The 17,157-nt window shown below is 39.1% G+C and overlaps 1 protein-coding gene across 1 annotated transcript in view; it reads right to left on the bottom strand.

Moving 5' to 3' along the window:
- The window catches only part of CATSPERT (catsper channel auxiliary subunit tau), a 146,313-nt gene that overhangs the window by 92,384 nt on the left and 36,772 nt on the right, over positions 1–17,157 (bottom strand). The window contains exons 5-9 of the mRNA XM_036098594.2: positions 16,295–16,417; positions 10,123–10,167; positions 9,149–9,217; positions 7,356–7,435; positions 3,422–3,568 (exon numbers count right to left, since the gene is read on the bottom strand). Coding sequence (XP_035954487.2) covers positions 3,422–3,568; positions 7,356–7,435; positions 9,149–9,217; positions 10,123–10,167; positions 16,295–16,417 — 464 coding nt within the window. The remainder of the gene's footprint in view (positions 1–3,421; positions 3,569–7,355; positions 7,436–9,148; positions 9,218–10,122; positions 10,168–16,294; positions 16,418–17,157) is intronic.

The raw sequence follows: 17,157 nt of genomic DNA on the forward strand, positions 1-17,157 counted from the left end.
GCATATCTATATATAAAAAACATATGTAAGTATATGCTCTTAACTATTAAATGCTAGAGGTGTAGCCTTTAAAGATCATGAACAAAACAAGGATGTCCACCCTTGCCATTTATATCAGACATTGACTGGAGCTTCTAGCTAGCATAGTAGGTCAAGAAAACAAAATTAAAGAATAAGCACTGGGGATAAAAAATTGTTATTTGTAGGTATGAATGTTTAAATAAATTCTCCCAAATGATACCACAGATAAATTATTATAAATATGAAAGTTTAACAAAAGAGGGAAATTCTAGAAGAGAAGGCCAGCAGGGATAGCATAGTTTTTGAATCTTCTCAAATCTCTATGTAAAAAGAGTAGCTCAGTAGCAAACCCAAGAACCTATGGGCAACATTTACAACACAATCATGTGACAAGGCGTTTCTATGAACCCCAAAACATATACATAAGACCTTCAAGGTATCAGTGTATGTATGTCAGAAAGCAACAGGTATAAAAGGGGCATCTGGGAGTGCCTGGGTGGCTTAGTTGGTTGAGCATCCAACTCTTCATTTCAACTCGGGCCATGATCTCAGGGTCCTGGGATTGAGCCCCTAGGGGAGTTCTACACTCAGCGGAGAGTCTGATTGGATTTCTCTCCCTCTGCCCCTACTCTCCCTGCTCGCACTCTCTAAATAAATAAATCTTAAAATAAACTGGGGGGGGGGCATCTGAAGGACCTGAAAATAAGAAAACCCCAAAATAGCCAACAGGTAGTCATGGATGGGAAATTACAGCAGGCCAATTTGGGAAAAGCAGTTGAAACTAGGAGGTTTTGCTCATTCCAATAGCAAATGAGTACAAAGGATTCATGGTAAACATTAAAAGGACTGGAGCAGTCTAACCACTGTGAATGCTCAAAACTGACCAACCAGGTTTCTAGTCCAGGGCACAGCCCCAGAAAATTTTAGCAAGCAACTCATATTTTTAAACACCAAATTAAAACATCAATAGTGGGAGTTCTGTGAAGCTCAAGAAGCTCTCTAAACCAAATCTCCTATTTAAAAAATCAGGAAAATTAATTCCATATAAAACTAAGCAACAGAAAACTATCAGCGCCAAATTCCAAAGTAGTTATAAGAAGAAAGAGAATAAGGAGCCGAATAACAACCCTAGACTTTGAAAGCATGCAAGAAAAATACACGTGGAGTAAGTGAACACAGTGGCAAGATGACTCACTGGGACCCATTTTGCTAGGAAAAGGCGATCAGCTGGTGAAGCTCCAAGAGGGAAATCAGAGCAGTGGCTGTCACTGTCACTATGAGCCAGATAAGTCAAGGTTCTGCAGCTGGAGCTGCTCTGTTTGGATGCAGAAGCAGTTATGAGGATCCAGTTGTGTACTATTAGGCAAGACATTAAAGAAATTGGCAGTTTCCAGTTCAAGATGGTGAGGAGGCTCCTGAACTCACCTCCTCCCACGTATGTACAGTACCTACAGTTATACAAAGAGCAATTCTCTGGGAAAGAAATCTAGAAATAAGCTGAGCAACTCCTACACATCGTGCAAATTAGAAAATATCCACATCAAAACAAATGGGAAAGGATGAGGCACATACTATAAACCCCACCCCTGGCACAGTGTCATACAATTGGGACAGAATTCTCAACGCCCAGCATCTCCCTGAGGAAAAAAAGGGTTGGACAACACATACGGCACCCCACCTTTCAAGACTCCCAGCTGAGGACAGGCCCCCAAAACACCTATTTCTGAAAGCTAAGACAGCTTGTGCCCACAAGACCCACAAGGCTACAGGAAAAAAAAAAAAAAGTTTTTAACAGGTTTGCTATGACTTACTATGCTATCTGCCCAGGGCTCAGCACAGAAGGAATAGTGCAAAAATAAGCTCATCTCCCAGTTATTCTCCAAAAGAGGCCTACTGCATTCTTTAAAAGCTGTTATCTGGAGGTCAGGCTTCTAATTTAGTATGTATCCAGGGGTTGACTGCAATCCTTCTTAGAGACCTGTGGAAGCCAGCAGACACTATCTCCTCCTCCCTCTAGCCCAATCCAAATCATCAGTATCTCCCTGGAAGGAGCTTAGACAGACATCTGGCACCCCAGACTTTGTGATCATTGCCAAAGAGATGGGCCCTTAGACTGTTCAGCTGTCATAGCCAATGGGGCTTGGATTCACCAGTCCCACGGAACTTCAGCACACAAAGAATCAGTTCTTAATGGGTGCAGGAATGACTTCCACCCCAATGACTATACCCCCAGGCCGGGCACAAAGGGAGCAGGCAAGAAATCCCATCTCCTGGTTTCTCCATGAAAGGGCTCTAGCTACATACTCTCCCAGCAGCTGCCTGGAGGTTCAACTTCCAGTCAGCCTGAATCTAGATGCTGAGATCTTCCTCTTGGGATACTGACAAATCTTGACACACTCTCAACAACTGGAAGCCACTAAGAAAAAAGGAAAGCAGCTTGCACAATCACAAAGGTTTGAGAGACAGCCAAGAGCTTGGGCTGGGCTCATTGATGAGGTTCATTTCCTACATGAGACCACTTCATCAAGGCTAGGAAAGGTGACAGTTTCATCTAGTGCTCAGAAACCAATACAGAGAGTGAGGGTAAAGGAAGAAAGAGAACAACAGAACAGAAGAGCAAGATAAAACTCCAGAAACATTAAGTTCCAAACAAATAAATAAGAAAAAACTCCAGAAACAGACCGTAATGATATAGAGAGAAGTGATTTACCTACCTGATAAAGAATTCAAAATACTGAGGGGCACCTGGGTGGCTCAGTCGGTTAAGTGTCTGCCTTTGGCTCAGATCATGATCCCGGGGTCCTGGGATCAAGCCTGCTGAGCAGGGAGCCCACTTCTCCCTCTCCCTCTCCCCCCCGCCCCGACTTGTGTTCTTGCTCACTCTGCTCTCTCTCTCTAATAAATAATCTTAAAAAAGAAGAAAAAAAAGAATTCAAAATCATGGTCATAATGATGCTCATTGAGGTCAAGAAAGAAATTCGTAAGCAAAATAAGAACTGCAACAAAGAGATACAAAATATAAGAAAGTACCAAACAGAAATCATATAGCTAAAGAACACAATAACTGGACTGAAAAATTCAATAGAGGGATTCAAGAGCACTAGATGATGTGGAAGAAAGGATTGGCAAACTCAAAGACAGGGCAAAGGAATTCATCCAATCAGAAGAGCAAAAAGAAAAAAGAATGAAAAAGAGTGCAGATAGTTTAAAGGACTTATACAAAGTGAACCACCATATGCATTACAGGGCACTAGACATTGACTTTTCTAAACAAATACCTAAAGCCCATGTCCCCCCCCCGCCACAAAAATTAATGTACTACTAACACAAATAAGATGAAGATTGTTTTGGTTGTGTTGGTTTTGTTTGTTTATTTATTTATTTATTTATTTATTTATACCTTTCTCGAGGTTGTTGCTGAAGTTTTTCAAGTCGCACTACGGATGGCTGGTTGGATTGGGGCACTACAGCTGGCATCCCAACAGTAACATTCAGGTCTGGGGATAGGAATGCTGGATATTCTATTGGTTGTGGTGTAATAACATTTCTGCAAAATGGTTATAATGTTAAATACGGCAATCAAAACAAAAGCACACTTCTAAAATCAGTGGTAGCTATCACTTTTGAATCATTCTCTCTTTTAGACTGTAAGTTCACCTGTCTACCTTAGACCGTCAGAGGGTAGAGCTAGGAGAGAAGACAAAGGTCCAAAATCCTGACAGAAGTGCTCTATTGCATACTCTTACTACTAAGATGGGTAGCAGGGATGGGAAAGGCGATAAGGACCTGAAATTCTAGAGAGAAGTAGAAAGTGTTTGAGCCCAGACCTCTCCCAATCTTTAGATACAAATCGTTATTTTATGGCCCAGTCAAGTTGACACGCGAAATTAATCATCACAAGTCCACCTACCCCTTGTCAACCTGGCACCCATAAGCATCTCTTTAAAACATATTTAATCTCCAAATGAGAACAGTAACAGGTCATAATTCCACCTAACATGATATAACTATCCTGCATACAACCAAAAACTCACTAGCCTCTTCCCCAGAAAAGAATATAAAGTCTTTGGGTGATGTTTACTCATCTTAATATCCTGAAACTTAAGTAGTATGCTGTAAGTTTAACAATACTTAAATATTACAATATAAAGTCAATATACCTTATGTTACATGATAAGGAGATATGAGAGGGAAGAAAATATATTTGCTATATAAATATATATTTTTTTCAGGTCACCTGGTAAATGGGCCAGAGTAGCACACCCAAATAAGGAGTAAGTTATTCCCCAAATCCACAAAGGCCCACCGGGTGTTGTGCCTCTGTTTTGGTTGTAGGAGGGGCCAGATACAACTTATCGTTCACCTTAGCAGGATTATCTTGACAACCCCCATACCACTGGATCCTCAAAATTTCAATGAGGTAGAAGACCCCTGAATTTTTGTCAGAAGTCTTCCCACCCTCTGACATGCAAATGTCCTATCAGAAGTCTAGATTAGTTGCTATTTCCTGTTCACTAGGTCCAATAAGCATAATGGTCATCACTGTAATGGACCTGTGTAATATCTTGTATAAGGGAAAGGCAATCAAGATTCCTGTAAACTACAGGGCACCTGGGTGGCTCAATTGGTTAAGAAACCGACTCTTGGTTTCATCTCAGGTCATGATCTCAGGGTCCTGGGATTGAGCCCTGTGTCGGGCTCTGTGCTCAGTGTGGGGTCTGCCTGGGACTTTTTCTCTCCCTCTCCTTCTGCTCCTCCCCCTGCTCATGCTCTCTCTTTAAAATGAATAAATCTTAAAAAAAAAAATTCCTGTGAACTAAATTAATGACATAGGGCTGGAGAAGTTGATATACCTGAGGTAAGACAGTGAAGGTGTCTCACTTGGCCTTACCAGCTGAAAGAAACTACTTCTGATGGTTTTTATATGGGGAAAATAGCATTTGCCAGATCAATAGTTGCATACCAAGTACCAGACGATGTGTTAATTTGATCAAACAATGAAACCACATCTGGTACAGTGGCTGCAATTGGAATCACTGCCTGGTTAAGCTTACAACAATCTACTATCACTCTCCAAGATCTGTCTTATGCACAGGCCAAAATAAGTGAGCTAAATGGAGATAGGATGGGAATCACCACCCCTGCATCTTTCAAGTCCTTGATAATGGCACCCATCTCTGCAATCCTCCCATGAGTGTGGTATTGCTTTTGGCTTACAATTTTCTTAGGTGGAGGTAGCTCTCTAGTGGTTTCCATTTGGCCTTTCCCACCAGAATATCCCTTGGTCCACAGGTCAGGGAACCAATGTAGGGATTCATCTACTGCTAAGTGTGTTGATTCCAAATATGCAATCTGCAACTGGGGAAATAATCACAGGATGGGTTTAAAACTCCATTGATCACCTGTCCTCCATAAGTCCCTAGTCTGACTGGTGGACAACAGTGACGTTTGGATCTTCTGGAACTACTGTCAGTTTAGAGCGAGTGTCCAGTATCTCTGAAAGGTCTGGTTATTTCCTTTTCCCTAATGCATAGTTACCTTGGTAAAAGGCTCTCCTTCCCTTTTGGGAAAGCTGGGAGAAAGACTAACCTTAGAAATTTTTGTCAGCATACCAGCGTCTCTCCTTAAGGGGACCAAGCTTCCCCTTCATTCGAAGGCTTTTGGGTCTGCAAACTGGCTCAAATCTGGGAATTGACTGAGGAGCTATGACTCTGTTTTTATGACCTACAACTTTTCTGCTTATGCAGATTAAGTAAGAATTGATGAGGCTTCTTATATATTTTATTTCTAGGAACATCATGATCAACTAGCCAATGCTATAGGTCTGCGTGAGTCAAACTATTCTACTGTCCGCTACAGTGACCATGGCCATCTTGCCTTAGGTGGTGGTGCCATCACTGGGCTCTGCCACTTCAGGACGCCACACTCCCATTGCATTTAGGTTTCCCAGTTCAGTGACTGCAGCTCCCACTGTAAGGTCTGCCTAACAGAGAAGAACAATCACAGAGCTCTTCAAGGGTTGGGCTCCAAACGCACATTTACTTCTCTCAGTAACGGTGAAAGGTGTAAATTCTCGAACCTCCCAGGGTGAGTGAGTAGGTCTTAAAAACAAATCCAGACCAACATCACCATCTCTCTAACCCTTTGAATACCTTCCTTCTACATTAAACCAAGGCAGGTCTGGCACTTCCAATCCACCCAAGTGGGCATCTTTTGGTTCATGTTTCTGCAACCAAACAACCAAATCGAGTCTTTTCTAACCCCCTAATCTGCAAAATTAAATGCAGAATCTCTGCTTAGTGAGCCCATATCAATAAATTTGCTGTGACCCAACTTTATGTTCCTCCCACCATTATCCCACACCCTATGTGCCACAGTTCCTTATGTTTACCTCTAGGAAGGTTTTTTCTCTCATTTGTATTATAATCATTTCTTTTCGCAAGTTACCTTTGCACACTAAACCATGAGCTACCAGAGGGCAGGGACCAGGCCTCTTTATTTTAGTATTTGCAATGGCTTGGGCGTATAGCAGACACATTCAATGAATGTTTATTGAATCAATTAGTGGATAAAGAAATAATGATTGATAAACATAAAACATTCAAATTTTACTATTTCAACAAATGACCAATATCAAGTGTACAAAATTTATTTTTAATGATAATACCCAGTATTGGTGAGACTATAGGACAATAAGAACTTCAGAACATAAATTCCCATCCTATACCTAATTCCCTCAATCCCATTTTCTCCATTTCTTATTCTGGGACAGCACTATAAATTACATTTCCATCTCAGGTGCTCATTTCTCTTTAGTCTATTTTTACTGTTGAAATTTTAAGACTGGTTGATATATTTTAAGTTACTTTTGGTTTGCTAATGACATTTTTGGAACATAAACTTTTTGCTGAAGATGTGGAAATAACAATTAGAATGTGTGGAATGGAGGTAACACTACTATACTGTGGAAGAAAACGGACAACTATTAGACACTTTGATCTTAAAAGTCCCTCACCTCTTTCTAGAAAAGGGTATCTCACTGGCCAACTTTCCTTATCAGCTTAACCCTGCCTTCCCTCCTTCAGCCATGAAGCTGGCACTCTCTTCTCTCCTTTATCTTATCTCTAGACCTTCTCACCTCCTTTCGCCAGAGCTATCCCCAGAAACCCAAAATTTCTCCCACCTTATTAAGCAAAACAATTCACTGCTCTCTTTACCTTAGAGTCTAACCCATTCTGGCTATGTCTTAAGACAACCAAAATGGTCCATCAAATGGATTAAATGTTTTAAATGTCACATATTCTGATTGTGCAAATAAGACTTCAAACACTTACGTCACAGGATCTATTCTTTCTGGAGGTGGTGCAATATTCATAAACATGGATGGCTCAATAATTTTTTGAAGAGGTTTTAACTGAAGAAAATGGTAAGTATATTTTAACACTGCTTAGTTACAATTATAGTTCATTCTACTACTACTATGCTTCAGGACTACAGAATAGGCCTTAAATGCATATAAAAAGAAATGGAATTAAGAGAGGAAGAAAGAACTAACATTTTTTGAGCCCTAGACATCTGCCAGGAACCTTATATCTGTCAGATTATTTTTAATCCTCTCAATAATCCTATGATGTAGATAACTGTGGCTATTTTACAGAAAATGCTGGGGATCGGTAATTTGTTCAAGGTTACCCAAAAGACATCAGAGCCAGGATTTGAATGCAGCTTTATCTGCAGCCCCAGCATAGTACCCTTTTTACATCATCAAGACAGGTGAGACGGGGACTGTATTACTGAAAAGTTCATAGACACAAAATCAAAATCAAGAACTTTTATTATATTTCCCACTCTTTTCCACACAATATCTCGGTTCCTTGTTTTTGGCAGAATCTACCTACATAAAACAATACTTGCCTAGTTTATCTGAAAAGGAGATATCCCCCTAAGAATGTGATTATTACATGTTTTACTTATATTCAGACACAAAACCTACCTCTCAAGTTGGTGCTTATAAACTATGTCAGGAAAGGGACTCAACAGTTTCAAGTCCCATAAGGCCCAGTTCATAAGAATATAAATAAAAGAGGCAGAAGGAAAAGAAAGAAAAATCAAAGAAAAGAAGGAAAAAGATGGAAAAAGATTGTGTCTAGTGGCTTTCTTCTGTGTGTTATTTACTTCTGATTCGAAATGCATTAAAAATCATTATGATATACCATAGGCAAAATTTTAGAACAACATTTTACCAGGGGCTGCTCAGTCAACATAATGGTAGGTTTATTTAATAAAAGTAATGTACCCACTCTGAATTCCTAATTTAAAAAACAACCAAGACTATAAAAATTAGCAAAAAATGGAAATGAAAGCTTCTATGCCAAGTATAGGGGTCATATTCCCTATGTAACAGCAGCACTGATGGGACTGAATTTATAAATGCCCCCGGGGGGTGAAAATACCCAGGGGTATGAAGAGCTCTTTCAAACACTTAGTGAGAATATATGTTGGTACATTTCTAGAACAATTCCTTGAGAAAGTCATTGTTTTTGGACAATAATTTCCATTCTAGGAATCTGGCCTAAGGACATAATAAAAGGACAGGACACAGGTTAATATACAAAAATTTTCACTGGAACATGGATATATGTAATGAATTTAAAGGGGCAGGACAAACCTAGGAAGATAACTTCTTTGAACTCTTGATAAATCAAGGAGGGCTCAAGTAACACCAGACATCAAAATAACCACAGGGGTAAGGAGCATATGTGATCAGAGTAAAAAATGTGATGTGAATATAATCGATGACTCCATTTTCAATAAGCATTTTTAGATCTAAAAATCCACACTCCTTATATTATATACTTAAAATAATTTTGTTTTCAACCACATGAAAACACAGACACACAAAAGCAAGTTTTCTGATAAAGGCATTTTGAATAAAGGATTATTTTTAAATGTATATGCAAATAAAAAATGGTAGTTTCATTTTTCCTTAGAATGGAGAAAAACAGCACTCTTTTAAAAATATTTTTTTTAAAAATATGTCTTTTAAAAGTTTTATCAAACTGGAAAGCATAGAGGCTCAGAAGAGATTTGACTGAAGAGTTGTAGAATAATTTTTAAAAGAACTAACCTGATGTGAAAATCCGTAACCAAAGTTTCCATAGGAGAACATAAATTCCACCTCCACCTTGCAGATAAGCTAAACACACAGCAAATTTTATTGTTTGATCAGAAAGATATTTTAATAAAAAAGGGATAACAAGTAATATTTTTTATTTCACAAGTCTGTGTTAGAAAAACCAAAGCGTGAATCTCCTGATTAAAAAAAAATTCACACAAGGAACTGTTATAGAAGAATCTATGGAGTTTCTGAAATGTTAAAAACTCTGTTAAAGAATATATAATACAGAAAATATCAATTTATAATAGGATTACCCTGAGATACACATACATGTGTGTGTGTATACATGCATATGTTTTTAAAGTATTTACTCACACTTCCCCTACCTCTACTTCCATTTTCAGATAAAATTTTTATTCAGACAAGTGATTTCGTCTCTCTGAACCCCAGCTTGCTCAAATGGGAAATGAAGGAGGGTGTCAGAGGTTATGACCTCACACATCCATCATTCTCTTCTTTTTATAAAGTTCCTTGTCTCTGTTCTGGCTATTGGCGGCAGAGGTCTCTCTGAAGAGACCAATTAATCAAAATAATAATTTTAAGTATTTAAAAAGAAATTTAAGTGAGAACTGTAAACAACTCTTTAGAATCTCCTCCAGGAGAAAAATACTTCCTCAATTAAAGCTGCACAAAGCAGCCACGAGGGCATTTTAGTCTCTTAGTCAATGATTTCAATTTTCCTGGTCATCGTTTAGCAGTAAAGGTAGCAGCATTTAAAAAAAAAAAAAAAAGGTGGAGATGAAGATTTTGTGAGCAAATATTGTTCTTTCTGTTTAATACATTTATTTCCTTTAATTCGAACAGTGACTGGTAGGGTAACAGAGAATAAAAACACTATCAGATATTAAAACAATATCAGAGTAAAGTTATATGCAATGTTAAGTGTATGCACAAAACTTTGGAAATTTCAGTAAAGTTCTTACCGTGCTTTTATTCAACATTTCAAATTCTTCAATAAAGCACCCTTTCTGGAAAAAAGTAATAAAATTCTCAAATACAGAGTCACTCATGTAGTCATCTGTATATAATCTAAACCATTTCATAAATTTTGAAAAATCAGGTAATGATTTTTAATGCACATGTTAACTTGATAGCTAAAATACAACTATACCAAACATTTGGAAGAAAAGAAAAATTCTAGGCTGTACCAAAAACAAACGTTAATATTTACGTTTTAGACAAAAATGTTCCTGCTAGTTGTAGTTGCCCTTTCTCCAAGTGTTAAAGGAACTGCCCCGGCTGCACTCCTTTTGTGGGTGCATGAGTAGCTGACTCATGAGAGAACCGAGGGCCTCTCTCATCCTCGGGGACTGCTGGGATCTTCCTAACCAGGTAAACCTTGGGTATCCTTGGTCACCACCTCTGGGCATCTCTGCTGTGCTACCAGTCCTCCCAAATCACCCACCATCCCACAGTTCCCTTTCCTCCCAGCATTTTCACTGCAGCTCCTGGAATCCCCACTCCATGGTTAACAAACAACCTTACATCTTTAACTGCCCCACCAAACATTCCCTCTTTGCTTTACCGCAGACTTGGCTTCCCACTAAGGATGCTGCTTCCCTCACAGACTCCTCAAGTCAAGGCCCACACACCTCAAGGCCAGGAGGTGGGGCAGCATCCTCCACACTCCCCTTCTACGGCTTCCAGATCATATTAGTTCATGCAGATATTAACAGTTTCCCACTTTGAAGCTTCATGCTGTCTGGCATGTGTTTCAGACATTCTGGTCACTAGTTCTCATTTAGTGAAAACCTCAACACCTGGTTCACAAATCCTCTCCACCCCCAAAACCTAGCAATCTGCAGAACCTATTTATTTATTTAGATTTTATTTATTTGACAGAGAGAGAGAGAGAGCAAGATAGAGCACAAGCAGGGGGAACTGCAGGCAGAGGGAGAGGGAGAAGCAGACTCCCCACTGAGCAGGGAGCCCAATGCGGGACTCGATCCCAGGACCCTGGGATCATGACCTGAGCTGAACCTATTTCACACCTGCCCTCTCAGTTTCTGGTGAAGCCGTATAATGAAGGAAATAAGAGCAGCCATACAATGGCAGACATCACACAGAATTAGCATGTGTTCTTCATATAAAATCACAAGATTCTCAGAAAATTCATAAATAACTGAAATAGATTTCCTTAATGATCCTGTCAATCTGCTCTTTATAGCTTCTTGCTCTTGATAGCGTCCCTTTTCCCCAAGTGGGGAGTGGGGGGACATCTCACTGTTCCAAGACCGCCTTTTTCTTCTCTTTTATAAACTGTGCCTCTACTTTTGATCACAGAGCTTGACCTATTGATTGATTCATCTCCCTCAGATATAAAGTAAACTTTTAGTCATACTTTTAACTATGGTAAATGTCTTCGAGTTTTTTCCGTAGGTCTCACTGAGATCTGCCCAATTAAGTCTTCACTGGAGCCAATTAAAATATTCATCCTGAATATGCATCTCATCTAAATCCACTGAGTTTTAGGCTTGCCTTCACTCAGCTCTTCTGGTGAGTTTCAACGTGTGGCAATGAGCTATTTGGCAAACTGTCCTGAATTTGGCTTTGCTCTGCCCAAAGCAAGTTACATGTCTAAGTCTAGTCCACGAAGGGCTGGCAGGGGTTGATGCTAGATGCTCAAAGGCACCGGTAGAGGGAGGTATGATTCTTTAGGAGACATTACTCTAACAATATTCCACACCTTTGAATTCTCTCTTGCCCTTCTCAAATAAGTGGCTACCAGTCTTTCTAATTGTTGAATTTATCACTTAGTCCTAGGCTTATCTGGTAAGGATCGTACAGCCAAACCAATAACCACAAGTAGTACTACAGTTCATCCCAAAATTAATAATCACATTCCTGTTATAATTCATACAGGAATATTATAAACTCCAATATACTTACATGCCTTAACTGGACCCTAGGCCTTAACAATTAGCTAATGTTTCTGGTTTCTCCCAGAGCCTCAAAGGAATCCAAGATGTATCAGGGATAAGAAGAAATAAGGGATTCATGACACAAGCTACAGACCAATTATTTTTTACAAAGCTATGCAAAACCTACTATGTGATTTTTAAAATTCAACTCAAGGTCTTGGTGCCCTCCCCAACCAGACCAATTATATTCAGAAAGTAACTGATAGTAATTGGTAATCATAATAATACATTTGTGTCATCTTCATGTATACCCATGAAATAATTGTTGTGCACTCAGATGGCTCTCCATGCTTCCAAACATGATCTGTAGTTTGGATCTGGTCATCAAGTCTTCCCAATTCTGAGTGCTAGATTTGACCAGTCTGCATAAGGAATTCTACCCTAGTGAGTAGTTCTAGAATTAAATATAATCTACCCTTGCATGTGCTCCAAAGAGCAAATGGTACAGCTCAAGTTTTAGAGACAAATCAGCATAAATTCGTGGACTAGAATCATTCTAGGTTATGATGCTTCCCTTGACCTTTTACTGTCCAGTGTGGTAGAGTCTGCGCAGGAGCCTATGCATCTTGCTAGATACACAAGGTAAACAGTTCAGGAAAAGTAGAATCGTTAATCAATTAAGAGGCCCTCATGAAAAGATGGTCAACATTATTGGCTATTAGGGAAGTACAAATTCATACCGCAATGAGATATGACTACAAACCCATCAGAACAGCTAAGGTATAAAATGGTGGCAACACCAAATGCTGATGAGGATGCTGAGAAACTGGATCATTCATTTCTGGTGAAGACGTACAATGGCCTAGTCACTCTGGGAAACAGTTTGGCATTTCCTTTAATGACTATAGATGCAACTATCTTACAAACCAGAAATTTATCTGAGAAATGAACACTTATGTTCACACAAAAACCTGTACATGAATGTTTATAGCAACTTTAGTCAGAACAGCCCCAAACTGGAAACCCAGATGTCCTACAATGGGCAGATGGTCAAACAAACTGTGGTACATTCACGCCCTGCAGTACTACTCAACAGCAAAAAAGAAATGAACTAGTGACACATGCAACCACCTGGATGACTTCCTGGAGAATCACGCTGAGTGAAAAAACCCAACACTAAAAGATTACATACTACGTGATTCCATTTATATGATATCCTGGAAATGAGAGAATTACAGAAAGGAAGAACAGATTAGTGGTTGCCAAGGGTTAAGGAGGGGGCAGAGGCAGGAGGGAAGGAGATGTAGCTATAAAAGGCAACAACATGAGGAATCCTGGTGGAGGTGGCACGTTCTGTATATTGGTTGCAACACAGTAGTTTTTAAAGATGTTACCATCAGCAGAAACTGAGTAAAGGATACAAAGGGTCTTTCTGTATTATTTCTTTCAAGTGCATGTGAATCTACAATTATCTCAAAAGAAAAGTTTATTGTTGTTGTTTTTTTTAAAGGCCACGTGCCTATTTATAGTGGGCCAAATTTATCCATGGGACCTATTCTCCGTTAGGCCTAGTTTAAATAGAGTGGATACAAAGTGGATTCAAAAAATTTATTATTGGGGCACCTGGGTGGCTCAGTCTGTTAAGCATTTGCCATTAGCTCAGGTCATGACCCCGGGGTCCTGGGATCAAGCCTGCTTCTCCCTCTGCCTGCCACTCCCCCTGCTTGTTTGCGCACGCTCTCTCTCTCTCTCTGACAAATAAACAAAATCTTTAAAAAAAAATTACTATATTTGTGATTGTCTCATAGTTCTTGTTTTCCTCTACTGTTTGATGTCTAGATGTTTGGATATTATTATACAGTCATCTCTCCAAGGTAACATCCAGCTAATGAAACTGCATCAAAACTAAAACAAAAACAAAAATCCAAAAAGCACCAAACTCCTTATGGTTAGCTTTGTACTTCTGGGATCTGAGTTTTGACCAAAAGAGGGTAACTGAGGGATTCTAATAAGTAAAATGAAACAATTCTTAAGGTAGAAGTGCCTACAGAAGGATGCTGACAGATATTACACACAGACAGCATATCTTGAACACATCACAGCTAAAATCCTAAGACTTTTTGGGGAAATCCATAAATAACCAAAACTGCTTTCCCTGACGACTCTGTCCATTAAATAATAATGGTCTTTTTACCATATGATGTAGCAATTCATCAGAGACTCAGAGAGAGGAATTCATCATAATGTAGACACTTTTTGCAGAAATGCACTGGAAGGTAGGTTCAAGAAAATTCACTGCAACAACGAGCATAATAGTAAAAAAACAGAAAACGATCCAAATAGCCATCGACAAATTTAAAGCTTTATTTATTTATTTTAGAGAGAGCAAGTGAGCATGAGAGCAGGGAGAGGGAGAATCTCAAGCAGACTTCCTGCTGAGCACAGAGCCCAACTTGGGGCTTGATCCCATGACCCTGAGATCATGATCTGAGCTGAAATCAAAAGTCAGACAATTAAATGATTGAGCCACCCAGGCGCCCCTGACCTTAACTTTTTAAAGAATCTAAGCTGATATGTTCCACATTATGTATTTATCATATATCATCATGGTATTAAGTTTTTCCCTATCCCCTAAATTCCTATAAACTAAAAGTTAGATCTAGACTCGGCTTGGTTAGATTTGGGGTAAACATTTTTGATGAGAACGATTCACAGGTAATGCTGTATACTTCATATTGTACTGCCATAGGAAGCATATGATGTTAAGTTGTCCATAATTACTTATGCTAAGTTCAAGCTCTTGGTTGAAGTGGTAACCAAAACGTCTCTCTATTGTAGAGGCACCTTTACCCCTTTGCAACGATTAATCTGTAGACTGTTACAGTGGTGTGAAAATATCTTGCTCCCCAATAACCTTTTACCTAATATTTTAAGTAGCATTTTAAGTCTTGATTGAACTAATCATCATTCACTATAAAGAATTGCAAAAATGGTCAATCTGTAATTCTATCATTCTTTCTACACTGACATTCTTCTGTTTAAAAGTTTTTATTTATTTATTTTTTAAAGATTTCATTTATTTATTTGACAGAGAGAGAGATCACAAGTAGACAGAGCGGCAGGCAGAGGGAGAGGGAGAAGCAGGCTCTCTGCTGAGCAGAGAGCCCGATGCGGGGCTCTATCCCAGGACCCTGGGATCATCACCTGAGCCGAAGGCAGCTGCTTAACTGACTGAGCCACCCAGGCGCCCCTGTTTAAAAGTTTTTAAGGGCGCCTGGGTGGCTCAGTTGGTTAAGCGACTGCCTTCGGCTCAGGTCATGATCCTGGAGTCCCTGGATCGAGTCCCGCATCGGGCTCCCTGCTCGGCGGGGAGTCTGCTTCTCTCTCTGACCCTAACCCCTCTCATGTGCTCTCTCTCATTCTCTCTCTCTCAAATAAATAAATAAAAATCTTTAAAAAAAAAAAAAAAAAAGTTTTTAAATTCCATTTTTCTTCCCCTACCCCTTTTTTTTTTCTTAAGATCACCAAGATTTATGGATTTTTCTTTATTCAGAATTTGTAATGATGTTTTTGATATTCAAATTATCCTGAAATTGGCCAACAGGAGCCCCTGCAATCTGGCTCCTATGTCCTTTCATGTAACTCCATTGTCTTCGAAGGCTCCCTTGCTTTGCCTCCTAACAAACATCCCTGAAAATCCTTCAGATGGTTTATATTTGTTCACTAATCAGTTAGTTCTCTTCCTTTGAGTCCAGGGCAGTATGGCTGCTGGAAAGGGAGAGGGTAATCCTAGACAGGAGAAAGCAAGAGAGAAGGAACGACAAAATGTGTGTACAAACCCTGCCCCCAACTCTGGCTGACCCCAAACAACACAGCCCCAGCAGACTGCAAGCAGCCCAGCTAAGGAGAAAAGAACTCAAATTTGGGCTGTCAACTAAGAGAGTCTGTGGTCTGAGTCCTGTTTAAAAACATTCCAGAAAACATAATAAAACATGCTTATTAGTCCTCTAGGTTGCCCTTCCACACAATCAATTTTTAAAATATTAGGCTGTTCCAAGCCAACTCCTTTTTTTTTTTTTTTAATATAGCCAGAGGGAGACACTGTTTCCAAAGCATATAAGTTTGAAGGTAGATAATAAACCAAAAGGAGTCTGTCAGATACAGATAAATAATAACAACAAATACCAACTGGACAATGTGATACCACAGTGAAAAAAATAACCTTGATCCTTACCTGAATTACATCATAAAGGTGTACCTGAACACTCCCTAAAAAGAGAGGATATTTTTCTGTATTTTTATATTGCATTAGTTCCAAGTAAATATTATTCCGCTCATCATCTTGACGCCTAGGAACCTTGATACAAAATACATATGAAAAGAATTATCACATTTTCAGTCTGAATTTCAGATATAATTTCTGAATAAGTACATCCATAAACTAGATTTTGTTATATACATGCTTAATGGTTAGTTTTCACATGTTATTAGCCTTATAACTTTTCAATCGCATGGTCACATATACCCTAATGTCAACAAAAATCAGGACGTTGTTTATGTGTAACACCAATTACGGTCTTTTGAAACATGTACTGCCTACATTCTCTAACTCTACACAAAAGTTTAGCCTCAACACTCTACTGAAACTGTATTATAAAAGGTAATCCAATATCTAGCCCAGATAATCTAGGCAATACAAATAGTGAGTATGAAAAGACATCCAACATCCTTCTCAGTCTTTGTTCAGTAACTTATTGGTAAAAGTATCCCAAAGTATAAAATGTATTTTATTTTATCCTAGTTATATAAATACACAGTTTGAAAATCAAACAGCTCTACAATGGTTAAAGCAAAGAAAAACAACTTTTTCTCCCATGTTTAATCTTCTTTTCTGAATTTTATGATGTTTTGACATCTTAAAAAGCCTGGCCAGAGACACGTTCTCTCCCTGGGCTAGCCAGCTCCTAGAGACAGCAAGGGTTTAGTGAGATGGAAGCACGTCTTTCATATGCAAACTAATCCCAAAATTATAGCCCTAACCACTTCCTTATCTAACTCTCACATGGAGCCAGTATTTCCCTGGCCCTAAATCATCCT

The sequence above is a fragment of the Halichoerus grypus genome, chromosome 4, assembly GCF_964656455.1.
Source record: "Halichoerus grypus chromosome 4, mHalGry1.hap1.1, whole genome shotgun sequence".
NCBI classification, from domain to species: Eukaryota; Metazoa; Chordata; class Mammalia; order Carnivora; family Phocidae; genus Halichoerus; species Halichoerus grypus.